At 37.4% G+C, this 18,470-nt stretch overlaps 1 protein-coding gene across 1 annotated transcript in view; it reads left to right on the forward strand.

The window, feature by feature from the left end:
• Positions 1-18,470, forward strand: part of FBN2 (fibrillin 2) — a 258,120-nt gene that overhangs the window by 130,329 nt on the left and 109,321 nt on the right. The window contains exons 9-14 of the mRNA XM_025924336.2: positions 7,223-7,375; positions 8,874-9,107; positions 10,315-10,452; positions 15,354-15,473; positions 16,379-16,504; positions 17,326-17,448. Of these exons, the coding sequence (XP_025780121.1) occupies positions 7,223-7,375; positions 8,874-9,107; positions 10,315-10,452; positions 15,354-15,473; positions 16,379-16,504; positions 17,326-17,448 (894 nt within the window). The remainder of the gene's footprint in view (positions 1-7,222; positions 7,376-8,873; positions 9,108-10,314; positions 10,453-15,353; positions 15,474-16,378; positions 16,505-17,325; positions 17,449-18,470) is intronic.

The following is an 18,470-nucleotide window of genomic DNA, read 5'->3' on the forward strand; positions in this document are numbered from 1 at the left end:
GATTGATCCAGAGAGCAGTGAGAGTGACTTAAGAATTTGAGCAGGACAGAGACCAGAGACGAAAATCAGTGGGGGAAAAACATTTTAAAAGAAATGAGGAAGACAGAGAGTGATGACCAGGAGATGCTCTTTCTAGGTGGCCATGGGTGTTGATCACATGTGCACGTGCCTATTTGCAAAATGCTTGAGAGATAACCCGAGACGCCTAAAAATGTTTAACTAAAGGGAGAAGGGGAGACAGAGAAGCAACAGTATACTGAGTAGTGTTTTACCTTTAACTTCAGAATCATGTAGAAGACAACTGGTGGAACAGGGATACTGGTTTTAATTAGGAAGGAATGTCCTAGCAAGAAAAGGGTTATATAGTTAAGGAAGAAACACTTCATTATTTTAAGGAAAAAAATAAACCTAGGAGCCACAGTGCTTCTATTTCTTTCATTGTTCCTTGTTCTAGTTAGCCTTGTGTAATGGAAACATGAAAGCATACACGGAAGTATTTTAGGAATAGCAAGAATCTGCAGAATTAATCAAGGGGAACCCAAGTTGGCCCCAGATCATCAAAGAGGCAGGTGCAGTCCTCCACTATCAGGGGATGCAGCCTGAGACAATGGCTTCTATTTATTGACCACCTACGATCACTAATATTCTGACCTGAGCTAACCTTATCAGTGTTTTCCGGCTGAATCCTTCATTTTTAAAGAGCAAAACTCATTCAACAGGAGATCTATTTATTTCGAGGTACAATCCCCAGCTTTTACAAAGTTTTCATCACATTGTGTAATTAACCATTAGTTCTCTTAAATTAAGGTTAGAGTAAATGTCAAGCCATGAGAAAACACTGATAAGAGTACTATTATTTTGCTTCAAGTTAGATCCATATTTTAATCAGAGAAGATGAATTGCTTCCTCTTCCACAGTGTGGCTTTAAATGAGACTTCATGTAAACCTTGTTCAGGAATGTGGTGAGGGTGATAGGAGATTATTGGAAAAATAGACTTGTTTTCATATTTCTGGCATATCACTCCTGCAGTTAAACATATATCAAGCGTTAGAAGGATTTGTCCTTGTTGTGTAATAAATCTGCCTCATCTGCCTTCATCCCTAATAATTCCCTATTTCAAGGGATGGTGTGCCTAGACAACTCTTAGTCCTACTGGGTGTCCGTTTTCTATTGTAGATATTCTTGCATGTGACACGTTTTCAACCCAGTGCTTTCCCAAAACCATGCAATTTTTGTTATGCAAAGGAATGAGCCTCTGGTTTAGTTTGTAACGTATTTTTAGGGAGACATTAACTATGGGACATCAAACTCATCTGTATTTTATCATAATATGAATTTGACTCCAAGGGTTGGAAGTAGATTGCCTGCTTCTCTGATGTTATTAGAAGAAACTAATCGTAGAATTTATGAAAAAATGTATGATTTATTTTCCAGTCCTCTCTTTCTGTCCTTCCACCCTCTCACAAATGACATGGTTTCGTCCAATACATATCTTAGGGCTGAGTAGAGATTTCCAAATCATGTAAAGCAGTGGTTATTTATATTAATTGAATTTGAAGACCCCTCTTGGACACACAGAAAATTGCTTTTTAGATCCACTCAGGATGATAATTCATTATCTTTGAGAAACTGCATTATAGAAAAGCAACTGGGTATTTAGTAATCATTTTAAATGAATTTGTGTTTTATTAGTCACAGTGAAGTCTCCATATATGAGAATCACAGTAGTGCCTACATATGGTGAGGCATTTTATACTGATTTTTCAGTGTTCACTGTAAATACCGATTTGTAGACCTCTCACAATATCATTGCAGATTGCGAAAGTCTGGAACTGGTATAGATTCCTGATGAGCACCTACTCATTTTTATACATATTACCTTACTTCCAGTGTGATATTGTATTTGACCCATGAGTTGTTTATAGTGTATGGGGTTTCCATGGTTTGCAAATTTTCCACATGGGCTTGAAAAAGATGTGTTTTCTCCAGTTGTTGAATAAATCTGTCCACTAGATCAAACTTGTGACTTGTACCATTCACATTTTTTCTTTATCTACTGAATTTTGTCTGCTATATCTGCCCATTACTGAAATAGGTGTGTAAATATTCCACTGTGATAGTAGAGTTCTCAGTTTCTCCATGTGGTTCTTTAAGTTTTTGTGTATATATTCTGATGTTATGTTACAAAGTGAAAAATATCTAAAATATTATGTTTTCCTGGTGAATTGAACCTTTTTTTCAATATGTATTGGCTTCCTAAAATTGTTTTCTTCTTGATCTATTCCTTAATACTTTATTTTTGTGTATTTTATTTCATTGTGCATCACATTTTGTGAGTGGGGTTTAGAGGGTTTAAATATGTGCCTGGTGTATATTTTTCCTGTCAATCTTTCTTTTTCCTTAGATTGTAAATATATCTCCTCTAAACAGCCTAAATATTAAAAAAAATATTTTTTCACAATCTGAAAACCTTTGCCTTTAAATTGAGATTTAAATCCATTTGTATTTATTATAGTAACCAATCTGTTTGTACTTCTCTTACCTTCTTTGTGCCTCTTATTTATCTTTCTTTTCTGTTACTTTTTTTCTCTTTCTTGCTCTCTTTTTTATTTATTGGTTTCCCTCCTCCCTCACACCCCATTCTTTTAAATTTATTGTTTAGAAATTATATACTTCCATTTCTGTTGTTTTAGCAGTTATCCTAGCATTTTAAGGTGCATATGTAACATAAAGTCTAAAATTAATCTGTATTTTACTCATACAAAACAATGAAAGAATATTAGGATGGTTACTGCACTTAGATCTCCCCCTCTCAACTTTTAAAAATTCTAGTCAGTTGCCACTCTGTTTGAAACAAATTATTTCTGTGTAATATTACAGAGTTTTTTTTATATATACCTGCATATCTAATTATTTTTCCTCATTATTCCTTCATATATTTGAAACCTTCTATTTGGAATCATCTTCCTTTTGCTTGAAGCACCTCTTCTAGAATTTCCTTTAGCAAGAATATTTTGGTAGAAAATTCTTTCTTTTTTTTTTTTTTTTTTTTAATGTTTATTTATCCTCGAGAGACAGAGACAGAGTGTGAGTGGGGGAGGGTCAGAGAGAGAGGGAGACACAGAATCTGAAGCAGGCTCCAGGCTCTGAGCTGTCAGCCCAGAGCCTGATGTGGGGCTCGAATTCACAGACTGTGAGGTCATGGCCTGAGCGGAAGTTAGAAGCTTAACTGACTGAGCCACCCAGGCGCCTCAGAAAATTCTTTCTTTTTATGAGTTCCTGAAAATCACATTAATTTTCTCTCTGGAAAGATGGTTTCTTGGGATACAGAGTTTTAGGTTGACAGCTGTTTTATCATAGTATACAGAAGATGCAATATTCCATTGTATTTTAGCATCCATTGGTGCTATTAAGAAGCCATTGATTGGTTCAAATAGTCCTTGGAAAGTAATCAGTCTCTCTTTTTAGCCATTTTTAACCTCCTTATTTTTTCTTTGTGGATCTGCAGTTTCATAGTGATGTGGCAAGCTGTGTATTTCTTTTTATTTTTCCCACTTATTGGACATCATAGATCTGAGACTGTCTTGGAACTTTGTTAGAACGGTTCTAAGATAGTATCTGTTAAATATTGCCTCTTCCCTAGTACTGTCTAGTCTCTTACTAGATGCATTTTACCTTATGATACTCACCTCCATATTTTTTAACTGTTTTTTCATACATTCTCCACGGCTTTGTCTCTCTGAAGTACACTGAAGATAAATTATTCAGATACGTCTTGGAGCTCACTAATTCTCTTTTCAGCTATGTGCAGTATACTGTTCAATACATCCACTAGGCATTTTATTTCAGTTATGATAGTTCTCATTTATAGAGGTTTCACTGAAAGTTTTTAAGACTGTTCTATCATGGTTTATGGACCCCTTTTATCTGTTCACAGTTTCAGACTTTAATTGCCTTAAGCATATGAAATATAATTTATTTATAATTAATATTTAATTAATTATCATTAAAAGTAGTTACAAATTGTCCACCTGTCCTGACCATTCTCATATCTGATATCTGATGTTTATTCAGCTGCTTTTGTTTATGTAGCCTTGTTTCTTTTTTGTGTTATTTACTCATTTATTTAGCTATTTATTTTTTTGTTAGCCACTCCTGTCTCTTGGGACTTTGCCTATGAGAATTCTTTGAGACCTGCTTAATATTAAGTCCTAATTTGCTGTATTTTACCTTTGTCAGTTGCACGGTATCCCTGCCTGAGGACCTCTATGTAGTATATTCTTACTTTGAAGTTTTTCAGACCGCAGCCTAGTATGAATGGAGACACCAAAGTGTCTCTGTAAGGAAGAGCTTGGAGTTAAGATTCTTAGGAGAGGTTTTTTGTTTTTAGTTTAATTTTGTTTTGTTTTGTTTTTTAACCTCCACTCAACACTGAGGTAGAGACAGATAAGTCTCTTAACTTCCCTCCTGTACATTATCACCTTGTCCTAAGGATATGGGTCTTTGGAGCCCTTCGTTTATGAGGGAGTTTTCTATTACTTTTTGTGTTGGAAGGGAGAATCTGGGCTTTTTATCTTTTATTTCCTGGACCCTGTGAAACTATCAGGGCTGAAATTGAAAGTCTCCAGAGTTTTGCAGAAGCTGTAAATCTGAAACTTAGCTGTGCACTTACCTCTCAAGATCCTGTTTTCACTTCATTGTGAGACTCTGTTTTTCCCTTTCTTTCATGCCAGCTGGGTAATGTAATGTATTTTTAAAATACTTTTTCATATTTTAGGCAGGATCTTTAAATTGGGAGGGACATTCAGGGTAGCTAATCCACCATTCTGCTGGGAACACAACAAATACTGTTTTATTTAATTCTGCCACAAACCCTGTTCCCAGAAGAAGAAGACTTAAATATAGTTGCAACATCAAGCAGTAAGATTTTGATGGAAGAACTAAGTCTTCTGATTCAAGGCCATGGTTTTGCTTTTTTGTTGTTTTGTTTTGTTTTCTGAGTTTTGTCTTTCATTTTTTCTCAAACTTCATGGTACAAGCTCCTCCTTACAGAATCCTTGAAGACAGAAATACATTCAGCCTACTTTGTAGTACCGAGTGTGTTTCGTAACTGAGATTATTGCTATGAGTTTAGGACTTTCTGATCTGCCTTATCTTATTCTTGAGAAATGTAGCAATCAAGTAAATCTAGGAATATGATATCTGGGGTTCCTGGAGTAAATATTCCAAAAATTAATTTCCTGGATCATTTTTGGGAATAGACACCTACTTGTGAACTTATTCCCAGTGGCAGTCTGTCCAAGCCCAGCTTGGAGAGTTCATGAAATGTCTGCCATGCAGTTTGCATGCATGCTTCAAATTGAGTACTTTGCTTTTGGGCCTAGTGACTTCCTTTTGGGAAATGAAAGGAGGTGTTCTGATTCTTAAAGGCACTATCTTAAAGCCATTTTAACAGTAGCTTATTTATTTTTTGACAGTAGCTTAGAAGCATCCTGAGGTATATACTACAGACCATTTGAGAAAATAGTATATTTGTTTCAAAGTCTGTATCTCGTACTAAACAATTTAAGCTTTACCTATTAATTGAACTTTTTGGCAACTGCTAGATTCATCTGCATCAGTGGAATGCAGCTCCTGATTGCCGTGGTACGCATTTATTCTTGCCATCATAGACAAAACTTCTTTGAAGCTTCTTGATAAAAGTTGAATCATATATAATAAACCAGACCCACAATTTTATCTCCATTGGGTACCATAAAAACAGTTTTAGTTTAAGCTCACTGGGTTTATAGATGATATTAATATTTTATCCCTGTGCAATTTTGCATTTTATGTTCTCTTCTGATGACGTCTTCCAGACTTCATCTTCTATTTTGATCCATTTGCTACTCTGCTGCCAGAGGGACCTTTTATTGTAACCAAACTTGATCATGTCAGTGCTCTACTCCCAACACTGCAGGATAATGCAAACTCCTCACCATCTCCTCACCATCACAGTCCTGCCAGGCCCCATGGTTACAGCCTGGTCCTCACCTGACTTGACTTGTCACCACCATTTGACATCATTTATTGCCCTAATTCTCAAAAATGTCTTGTCCCGCCTCATGGCTTACAACACGTGTGTACACACCTCATTCATAGGTATGTACCTTGAGCCTGACTGTCCCTCAGGGTTCCAGGCTCCTGTATTCAACATCGCAGAGGTAACATGTTTTAGAGAAGCCTTGTACTATGTCCCCGAATCCTGTTTTTCCCCTTGTCTTCCTGTCTCAGCTGTCTAAGTCAAAAACTTAGGAAATTTCCAAGACTCTCTTAATCTCATACCCTACTCCCAAGCAATTCCCCCTGGGCTGTACCTTCAAAATATATCTGCCATCTGACTGCTTTTATCATTGTCACTGCTACCACCATCATCTGGGTCCCCATTTTCCGTCACCAATTCCCATCACTGGTATTCCTGCACTCACCACTGTCAACAGCCAAAGAGTTCTTTTTAAAAATGTAAACCATTATCTTTCCTCTAACTGAAAGCATCCAGTGACTCTTACAGCACTCCATATAAAATTGAAAAGTCCTTCTCTAATGGTTCACGTGGTATTGTGTTTGGTATTTCTCTGAGCTTAGAGTCTTCCACTCTCCTTTTGTGTTCCCTTCTCTGGCTGCGTTGGCCCCTTGTTTTTACACACGTTGAGCACATCCCCTTCTTCTTCTTCCAACTTCTCTTCCCTCAGATAATCACATGGCACCTGGTCTCATATCATGCAGGTCTCTGCTCAGATGTCACTGGCTCAGAGGAGCTGTTTGTGATCAACCTTTCTAGAACAGGAGCTGTATCAGTCAGGTATTGCTGTGTAACAAACAGCCGTAAACGCTCAGTGGCGAACAGCACTCTGCGTCTGCAAGTCAGCTGGAGATTGGATAATCTAGGCTGGAATTGGGCTCTTACTTTCTTTCAAGCTCTGGCTCTATAATATGGGCTCATATCTGCTTTGTGTCTTTCATTACTGTATGCCTGGGATATGGCATGGAATAGGTCAGTGAGTATTTGCTTAGAAAATGAGTAAGGAAATGAACAAATGTCATAGAAAGCAAAAGAACAAATAGGTATGATAGAGGTTAAGTAAGATTACCTTCACTTAGCCTCTTCTAATATGTAAAGTAATGGATGTAAGAACCTGAAATAATTCTTCCACGCCTTCTCTTTTGTTTCCACATGTTCAGATCAGAGAACAGGCACGTGTTTCTCGGGCCTGGTGAATGGTCGCTGTGCACAAGAGCTCCCGGGCAGAATGACAAAAATGCAATGCTGCTGTGAGCCCGGCCGCTGCTGGGGTGTCGGAACCATTCCTGAGGCCTGTCCTGTCAGAGGCTCTGGTGAGCAGCTGCCTGCTTTGCTTGTCTCCTCAGGATGGGCAGTGTTAGGAAAATCAGCAACAGTAATGTACTTTGCTCTTCTGAAAGTCCAGTCATATGTGTATTCCTCTCTCTGTCTTCAGTATGACGAGGGTATTTTGGGGAGGGATAGGGCAGCATTGTTTATTTGGGATCAGTTTTTATTATATCCACTTTATTAATACCAGAAAAATTCCTGAAAGCTGATTATGACTGGTCTTTGTGTGAGTAGTTTTAAAAATTACTCTGAACATCAATATTTCAATCCATTTTAGAAATCTGCTTATCTTTCATTTCAGAGCTATGACTGTCTTTGAGTAACCTCCATTTATATTTTATTTCATAAGTGCCCCTATTTTCTAGTAACCCAATCCTTGGAGATATTTCCTCATTTCTAATGACCTGAATATTAAGAATACAAGGGTAGAAGGACACCTGTCATTCATTTTGCTGTATTAACTAACCATATAATTGAGGTTGTATGTGGAAATTACTTTAGGTTAAATGGGAAGTAACTCCTCTTGTTAATGTGATATGAATGGTAAATTATAATTAATGTTTATCAGTTACATACAGGCATTCAGTATGTCTTATTATGTAGCCTTTATGTTAAACTATAGTATTATGAAAACAACTAAACTATGTGAGCTATTCTTCTAAAGATAGGTGTCTATATGTACTGTTATGGAGAAAAATACTAAGGCATATTCCTTCAAAATCTCTAAGCTATCCAACATCAAAATTGAGTAGTAAAAAGTGTTAAAAAAAAAAGTACCAATAATGCATAGTATATAATTTTGGAAACTAATGGTCTCACTAGTAGTATTAACCCTGAGACAATTGCTTCAGTGAAATAATCTTCATTTCTACTGACACAGTGCCCTAATTCTGAGAACAGATAAGAAAATAAGGAGATGACTTATAGGCTTGCTTCTTTTCTCTCAGTTTTAATACTTGGGAAAATAAGGCGAAGATTGAAAAGCTGACTAAACACTGTCTTCTGTTAAAATTCATATTAGAAAAAAAAGTATTTTCTGAAGCCACCTTAATCACGTAAAGAAAAGAAAGGAGATAGGAACAATGTGTAGGTGCAATGCTGATGAAGTTTTCATTAAAACCAAATATAAATAATGAATCACTTAAAGCTTTCATTTTCATCCATTTAACAAAATTTCTTGCATTCATAGTTATATCTGGAATTTTACAAGTTGCACTTGGGGAGATAGAATCAAAATGCACATATAGACAATTCTTTGGTTATACAACCCAGCTAAAATATGGCAAATAGGTTTTAATTTTTTTTCTGAAACATCTCTACCATTTCCTGCTACTGCTAGCATTGAAAACATTTATCAAGATAATATCTTACTTGTTCAGACCAAATAATAGAGATAATCTAAAATAATCTTACAGTAGAGAGATGGTTTTTATCATGCAGAAGGTCATCCATCCATGTTTAACTGATGTTTTTTTCTTCTAGAGGAATATCGTAGACTTTGCATGGATGGACTTCCAATAGGAGGGATTCCAGGGAGTGCTGGTTCCAGACCTGGAGGCACTGGGGGGAATGGCTTTGCCCCAAGTGGCAATGGCAATGGCTATGGCCCAGGAGGGACAGGCTTCATCCCCATCCCTGGAGGCAATGGCTTTTCTCCTGGAGTTGGGGGAGCTGGTGTAGGAGCCGGAGGACAGGGGCCCATCATCACTGGACTAAGTGAGTGTTCACTCTTTGTGTAGACACTTCAGTTTTCTGCCTTAAATGATACTTTAATACCTAACATCTTTTTCAGAAGGGGTGTGTGTGTGTGTGTGTGTGTGTGTGTGTGTGTGCGCGCGCGCACATGTGCATGTGTGTAAAACTTATTTCAAGATCTAAAATAATGTAGTAGTAAAAAATTCTTAGGAAAATGCTGTTTTTCTCTTCCATAAGCTTTCTAAATTGGAGACAGGAAGAGTGACCCGAGTTCGCTTTGAAAATAAAGACAAGAGCATGGTAACACTCCAGTCCAGATGACGCCATTAAAGAGCATGTTTTTGGTTCCAGTATATTTCATTTGGCCGTTTGGAGCTGCCCTGTTCATACACCCCTTGAATTATTTTCCAGGACCATTTTTCAACTGAGATAAACTGAATAAGTCTTGCTCTTGCTCTGTGCCTATCCAAATATTTTAATGAAATATCTTTCTTTTCCTCACCCTTTTTTGTTGAATAACTTGGGCTTCCAGCCAGAACTGGCATTGGCGTACTTGACATTTAAGTCCATTCTTTTTATAAGAACTGCTCTTGCTAATAATATTTAATGATGTCCTACAGTGTTCTGTTTATTCTTTTTGGCATGTGGCCTATTTACTATATCTGAATATTCAGCACAGTTACAAAAAAAAGGGGGGGGGAATGGAAAGCATTCAAATGTACAGTAGAACATTCCTGAAATTTTGAAAAGACATCATTATGGGCAGGGTTTCCAGATGTCTAACTTAACAAATGCAAGTTACTACCATGTGTCTCAGGAATATCTTTTAGATTTTCAACATTCAAGTTTTGTTTTTTTTTTTTTTTAATTTTTTTTTTCAACGTTTATTTATTTTTGGGACAGAGAGAGACAGAGCATGACCGGGGGAGGGGCAGAGAGAGAGGGAGACACAGAATCGGAAACAGGCTCCAGGCTCTGAGCCATCAGCCCAGAGCCCGACGCGGGGCTCGAACTCACGGACCGTGAGATCGTGGCCTGACTGAAGTCGGACGCTTAACCGACTGCGCCATCCAGGCGCCCCTCAACATTCAAGTTTTAATGTAGAATAATGTGAGCCTTTGATATGTGCACCTGAGTGGACTATGAAATAGCCTTTTAAAAATCAGCTTTAATAAAAGCAGTGCATGTTGTAATGATGAAACACCACTTGTGCTTTCTTTCTGTGTAGCTATTCTGAACCAGACAATAGATATCTGTAAGCACCATGCTAATCTGTGTTTAAATGGACGCTGCATACCTACCGTGTCTAGCTACCGATGTGAATGCAACATGGGGTACAAGCAGGATTCAAATGGGGACTGCATAGGTAAGCTCATGATTCTTTAACCCTTCTGTGTTTTTTCATAGCTTTCGGAACAAATTGGACTGGGTATCGTTAAAACAAGAGTCTTTTGAAGCAAAGCTAATTTCCAGCGTGTCTCTGCTGTGTGCATGGTCTTCCATAGGCTCTTTCAAAAATCTGCCACTTTTTCACATGCTAAATATTGAGATTTCTGTCTCTGCCTCTCTCTTCCCTTCCTTCATAGCTGAACAGCACTGGATATATGGTAGTGTCGTCACCATGCAGAAGAAGGTGCAGATTGGGAGGTTACAGTTGATGAGTCACTTTTGGACATATGGAGTATTAGGTATCTGGGACATTGAGTTATAAGGGTCTAAAGCTAATGGGAGTATTCAGAGCTAGAGTTACAGATCGAGGCATCAGTGAAATTCAGGTGACTGTGAGAACCGTGACGGTGAGTATTGTCACCCAGGCTGAACGAACCCCAGCAGGAGTAGAAAGATAACAGTAGCACTGTGGCTGGAACCCTGTGCAATAGCAGCATGGTCCCATAAACAAAACCCAGTAATAGCATTGGTGAGATAGCCAGATAATCCAAAAGTGTTACATCACTGAAGCTCCACAGGAGTACCCTTTGAAGAGAAAAGTATCGGCAAGTGAGAAGTACGGCAGAAATATCATGAGGACCGAAAAATCTTTTGGATTTTATGATGAAGAGGGTTTTGATGATCTCTTGAGAATAGTTTTAGTTTAGGAGTAGTTTAGGGCATGGTTGTGTGTATGTTTCATGATTAGTATAACCCTAAATATACCCTATTTGGGTTCACATCTTCTGTTATAGCATACAGATGACAAGACCAGGAACAGATAGTATCATAATTTTGCCAGGGCAAACTGAAAAGTTTTAAGTGCACTATGATTATGAGGGAAGATGTGAGCCAAATGTGATGTTTTGGAAAAACCAATTATTGTAAACTAATACAGAGCTCTAAGATCAGAATGATTCAGTGAGGCTTACCTCAGGATCCTCATGTACAGTTGCACAAGTTTTGCGCTGCACAAGTCTAGAGGGACCATTCACATAATCTATATAAATGTCTTACCCTAGGGTTTTACAGGAGCCCTGGCTTAGCTGATACTCCCAGACACTGGTTTAAATGATAGACCAGGTGATTATTTTTGGATCACTGTGAAATACTGATATATTTATTATTATATGACTTGTAAGTGACTTTCCTCTTAGAAAACATGATTATAAGCATACAATATATAAAATCTCATACATACATACAAAATCAACTGAAACATTATTGACTTGTGTTTAATGTATATTTATTTTTGAGACAGAGAGAGACAGAATATGAGTGGGAAAGGGGCAATGAGAGAGGGAGACACAGAATCCAAAGCAGGTTCCAGGCTCTGAGCTGTCAGCACAGTGCCCGACATAGGGCTTGAACTCACGAACCATGAGATCGTGATCTGAACTGAAGTCAGGTGGCCAACCGACTGAAACACCCAGGAGTCCCATGATTGACTTTTTTTTTTTGCTACTAATGTTTTTGATTCATATGTCACTGCATGATTCACTAACCAACAAATAAAAATAGGCCAAAAGTTAAATATTTTGTTTCAGTTAGCCACAGACCACCGTTTAGTTCATATTAGCACCCTAGTGTACTTCATTCTACCTAGGAAAACACCTGTACTCTGGGGGATTCTGTGAACCATTGGCATAAAGAATTATCTTTAAGGATCAAAAGTTTTTTTCTGTAGTCATGTGTGCAATCCAGCATCTCCTTAACCAGGGTTTGTGTAGAGAATTAAGTCCTACAGAAAGTGATTTCAGTAACTATTTTCATGAATCCCCCCAAGGGTGATGCCCAGGTAGTATAACTCCAGATGCAAAGGATGGGAGCTAATCACATACAATGGGTGTCCTAAATAGGTCCTTCCTTTTCTGGAACCCACATGAGAAGGGCTGCTACCACCCTTTTTAAAAACTCTGTCTATGGTAGCATTGGGATTGCACGTCTGTACAGTTAAGGTGTTAATATACCTCTCACTTTTGTATTTTACCCAAACGTTGTTACAAACAGTTCCATTCTAGATTGGTCTCGTCCTCTGGTCCTGCAAAGTTAAAACCTAAGCAAGATTATCTTTCTAACCATAGTAATTCATAGAGACAAAGATAAGTATCAGGGAATATTTTCAGAAAGTAAATTTTTAATATTTTTATTTCAGTATTTTTTGTAGGGTCAGCTTCTCATCAGTTTGAGTTTGTAAATAGGTCAGGATATCAGAAAAAGTTCAGAGGATATGAGTTAACTAGTGTTTTAAATTATAGGAGCCCAAGATAGGATTGGTAACTACTTTAATTATGCTGTGTTTTGAGGAATAACAGCCATTATTATTTGGGAATTTGTGGTAGATACTGATGAAGTGTCGTAACATGAAACTCTTTTAAAGGATCACAGAAAAGGAAAATAGAATTGGGTCCATTGCTGTTCTAAGAATTACTCCTAAGACCTGTAAAGCTTTATTTACTCACCACATTTTTCTCTCCTTTTCCTGAGAGCTCTTCTCTCAAATGTAATTCTGGCACTCGTTTATGTCCATATAAGAAAAACTGCTGTTAGCAGTAGGTGTTAATTCCATTCAAATAATTTTATTTTGGAATAATAAGAAATACTTTCTGTTTCTGTTGGGCCACAGGTAATCTTAGAGCCCTTGCCAATTAAGTGATTACTAATTTGGAATATAAAATACTTTTCAAGGCTAAATATTTCTCACCCTGATAGTATCCGAGAATGTAACCATTTTGATAATCAGCAGCTGTCTCAGTGACTTCATTGATTTCAGGAGTTTAAAATCCTGTGACTTTGCTGAAAAGTACTCAGTCCCCAATGAAAACACAGGAAGAAACCAAAGTGCACAGTGCCCCTATTCCCCTACACCAGGAGAAACAGAGGTGATCACTTGGAAGGACTAGGCCGTGAGACCTCAGAATCAAGAGCCATGAAAATGTACGTTTCACAACATGGCAGTGGTCATTTCTGATTAGACTAAAACTTAAAATCTTACAGCAATCCCAAAAAACAAGTGGGGTTTTAAAGGCATGGATTTTAAACGCACTAATAGTTTTTGGTAGATGTTTTCACTTCTAAAGAAGAAATAAGTAAGTGAAGTCTTGTATCTTTCTGTGTACTGATCCCTTGGTGTGGTCTCTCAGAGGCTCAGGGCTGTAATGGCAAAATAACTGCCCAGAGCTGTCATAGCCATTGGTGGGGGCGGGGGCTTGGGAACAGGTTTTCAAGAAAGCAAAAGGTCTTGAGAAGTGGCCTGGCTTCCCGGGGCTTGGGTGCATGGTCTTATGTTCCTCACTAGAACAGAGCTTTACAGTGAGTCTTCTGAAAAGGAGCATCTACAACACATTTTTAAATGTTGCATTTGAGTATTACGTATGCTAGAGAATTTAAGCTATCTTCCACACTGCAAACTCAGGGTGATAGTTCATACTGGAAAGTCCATTAAGTATACTTTATATGCTTGCTAATGCTCTAAACTCTGTCTTTTCTCATTTTGCCTCATTCCTTTGGCCCAGTAGAATTGATGTTATCAACCCAAAGTTGAAATGTAAGTGAATCTTAATGGGCTGAAGGCATCCTTGGATGAATTGAAAAAGCATTTAATCCTGTTACTCTCTGTTGTTTTTATTTAATTTGCTATGAGATTTTTTTTTTCTTTTGTTCTCCTTCTGTACCAGAGAGGGCTTAATTGCATTTACTCTGAGTGTTTATATAAATGAGATTGGTGAGTTTGATAGATTACAGTTTCTTTTTAAAGACCATCTGTGAAAGGAGTAATCTGTTTATGAAAATAGTAAACCTGTGAATTCATTGGATTGTTGTGCTCTCCAATATAGCTGAAATTGTATATGTTAATGGCCTCTACATGTACATGAAATGGCAGGTCATTATGCCCATACCAGCCAGCGAGGTTTTTAATTTGCTAGCATCCAAAATTATATTTTGTGGGCGTTGCTGAAAGAAAATGAATTTAACGTTTTCTGACTCTGGCACATGTGATTTTTCTGGGCTTTGGGTAATACAGACTGTTCCATCTGCCATTTTGTCTTGCAGCCTCTGAGTTCTGTGATGGGGTTTCCATTTAATCAAGCCTTAGGAGAACTAAATGAAAAGCAGTAATGTTTGTCACATTCAGGATCAGAACGCATATTTGCATTGAACTTAGTTTATGCAAAAAATTCCTGTGCCCATTTAAGGTCCTAAAGAAATCTGAGGTTGCTGAATATGATAGACTTTGTTTTAATTAATTTCCATTTTCTGTCCCACCCTATGTTACTTGAAATAACCAAGCCTTGGTGCCTACGTAGTTACATATCTAATTGAGGGCAACAAATAATAACACAGAAATTCCACAATCTGTCATTCTCTTTTTTTAAAACTAGTAAAATTGACAGTATGAAGATATACATACATATCTTACAACATCTTTCATTGGGTTTCTAATACTCTATGAGGTTGTGTAGAGGCTATTAACTTGCCTGGATTACTGTAAGTGTGATAGCTTTTGGAACTCAACGGCTATTATTTTGCAGTCAGCTTTAAAAAAAAAAAAGGCTTCTCAGAGCTTTTAATCATTGTGCATTTTTCAAATTGAAAAATCATTATTTCTTGATTAAAGCAAATTCCCTTGTAGTTTCCAATAGGCAATATTTTTGTAAATCTCTAGACTGGCCTCTCTGTATTTGAAGAAAGGAATTTTCATTCATTTATAAATACTCCGCTATTTAGACTATTACCACTGACTGGCCTTCTCTCAAATTTGGGGGGCCTCAATGTACTTTAAACAAACATTTCTAGAAATGGAGTGAAGTCTGTAATGGTTTCTTTTGCCGCTCACAGATGTTGATGAATGCACATCAAATCCCTGCACTAATGGAGATTGTGTTAACACACCTGGATCCTATTATTGTAAATGTCATGCTGGATTCCAGAGGACTCCTACTAAGCAAGCATGCATTGGTAAGGCAGTTTGCTTTCACATGTGAAAATGTTCCATGAAATACAGTGACCCAGGCTGTTGAGGTTAAAAGTAAATTTATATTAAAATAAGACATGGAATGAAGTAGGTGCTGTTACATTACTACAGGTTTATTTTATGCTCCCCTCAGAAGTGCTTCCTTTAAACATAAACACTATTTGCATATATAACCCTCACAACATGCTATCTGGCTTTGCAAATTCAGTTTCTCTCCCTTCCCTAGATCACAACTTCCTTTCTCCAGATAACATCAGTAGCCTTACTGCTGTCTGAATAATGGAGCTCAAGATTTGTGGTTGTTCTCAACTACTGTCTCCTTTGATGCTCACACGTAGTCCGATACGAAGTCAGGCCTTGTCTTGAATCACAGTTTTGTTGCTACACTCAGTACCCTCTTCCAAACTGATTCATCTCAGAATTCTTTTAGCAGATGACTCTGCTTGTCTTCTTTTTCATTTCCTCTTCATCCACGAGTAGTTGCTCAGATAAGCTTACCTGGCAGGTTGCATCATTTTGCTCTTAACCCAGATAGTTTGACGGTCCTGTCTTCTTAGTCAACAGTCTGCTCTGAATTTGGGGTCTTTGACCATTGTGTCCAAAAGAGCTACACCAGCCATTCCATTGCACTGCCCACCCGCACCTAGCTTCCCTCCACACACCAACCCATTTTTCTCTTTCTTTCCCTCTTCACCTACAGTTAAGTCAGGACTTTAAAAAAAAAAAAAAAGCTGGTGAGAGATGGCAATTTTGCTGAAGAAGCAACACGATCTTAGGTATAATGTGTAAGACACACAGACTGGATACTGGACATCACATTTATTACCTTACTGTTTTTATCTGTGGTTACTGTAAAAGAGTAATGTTTGGCCATTCTTCATTATCCCAGATATCGATGAATGCATCCAGAATGGGGTCCTTTGTAAAAACGGTCGATGTGTGAACACAGATGGAAGTTTCCAGTGCATTTGCAATGCCGGCTTTGAATTAACTACAGATGGAAAAAACTGTGTTGGTATGGAAACTGCCTGCTTCTTTGCAAAAGATTCTTAAGGGATATACATTTTTATTTAGAACCATATATGCTGTTTCCATATAAGCTCACACAACACACATGTGAGAATTCTTCAGATGACTTAGGTAAAATATAAATGCATTTAGAATGAGACCCTTAAAGTCAAAGGAAAGATTGTTTGGAAATGTTATAACAATGAATAATGTACTGCTTCTGGGAATTTTCTGTGCGGTTTATGTTTGATTAAAAGTAACAGTTTTTCTTCTGCCGTAGGTAATTATTAGTACCTACAGTATTTCATATTTTGCCATTACAATACTCAGAGGTTAGAAAAGGTCTCCCCTGAGCTCCAATCTGGGGGAATGTAAAACCTTTTGGCATATGTGATAATCCGATCTCTAAATTTGACGTCCTGGCAATGTCTGGCAATGCAGTAGGTATCAGTACCTCACACAAATAATCTGTTCACACAGCAACTGGTGATAGTTCACCCAATGATGAAAGTCCAGTTCATTTCACTTGTACCCCTGGTCATATTAACATTTTTGCTAATCAAAGTAAAAACCCTTCTCGGGTGGTTTGAGTAACAACTAAGCACAACATTTACTTAATTCTTTCCTTCTTGTCCCTTACGCTAAAGACCCTTGATATTCTCCACACTGTTTGCTCTCACTTGGTAGGCATTCAGATTAGGAAAAAAAAAATCAGTGAACACATAGCTTATTTATGTAGTAGAATGTGATTGGTAATTATTAATGGAAGGAGTGGGAGCCAGCTCCCCCAAGGCCAGTGGCGTAAGTAACTCTGCTCTTCTCCTGCAGATCATGATGAATGTACGACTACCAACATGTGTTTGAATGGCATGTGCATTAATGAAGATGGTAGCTTCAAGTGCATCTGCAAACCAGGATTTGTCTTGGCTCCAAATGGGCGTTATTGTACTGGTATGTATGGCTCTGAGATAGGAAAGTTACCATGATTGAAACCATCTTTTTTGTGTGAATGAATCATGCAAGAATTACTTTAGTTTCTTCATGCGGATTTCATATTATTCATGTCTGCTGCTAATTCAGTGAGGCAGGTGTCTAAAGCTTCCTAGAAAAACACACATTGTGGTCTAGGAACAGTGATATCTTTACAAAAATAATAATGGTATGGGAAAAATTAAGGGAATGGCAGACTGGTTCTAGCAAGTCTGGAAGAGACAATGTAGAAATAATTTCTCTGTATCCCATGCCTAAACAAAAAAGAAGAAGAAAGAAATCTTGAGAGGTTTTCATTTTTGTGTACTAAAACCAGTCATTCATTACTCATTTTGTATTACGTATTTTCCACAAACTAATCTACAGATCGTGACTATATCATTATCTAAAAATCTTACATCGACGTAGTGAAGAAATAATTTGACTGTTCCTATCAATTTTGTTTATAAAGCCATTTTGAAAGCTAAGCTCCAGTGATAACTTTAGTAAGCAAAGAAGTGCTTCATGGAAATAAATAAGACTATATTAGGTTTCTATTCACAGTATGAATTTAGTAAGATGGAATAAATTTTGCAGTTTTTTTTTTCAGTTTTCTCCTTTTAGATGAAATCAACTTTTGAATCCTTTCTGCCTTCCATTACATGCTTACCTGAATACCAAATAATTTCAGCAAAATTCCAGGGAGTGTTGAGGGAGAAAATTCAAGACTGATTCTTGTATTTTTGAATAAAAAATAGCTTCTGGACTATTCAAGAAAGGGGAGTACATTATTCAGTAGAAAGATTGTAGCTCTGCTGTTTCAAATCAAGACCGAGATGTCAGCTCAAGCTTGGTTGAATTGGATTTAACACAGGATTTGAGTTTAGTATTATTGCAGGGTGTAACATTACATTACAGCATGTAACTTTTAGTATTTCCTCAGAAACTTACATGCACATATAAATATGGCCTAAATCTCAGCAGTTTTTGCTGTCTTGCAATTT

Source organism: Puma concolor, chromosome A1, assembly GCF_028749965.1.
Source record: "Puma concolor isolate L17-30 chromosome A1, mPumCon1.1.hap2, whole genome shotgun sequence".
NCBI classification, from domain to species: domain Eukaryota; kingdom Metazoa; phylum Chordata; class Mammalia; order Carnivora; family Felidae; genus Puma; species Puma concolor.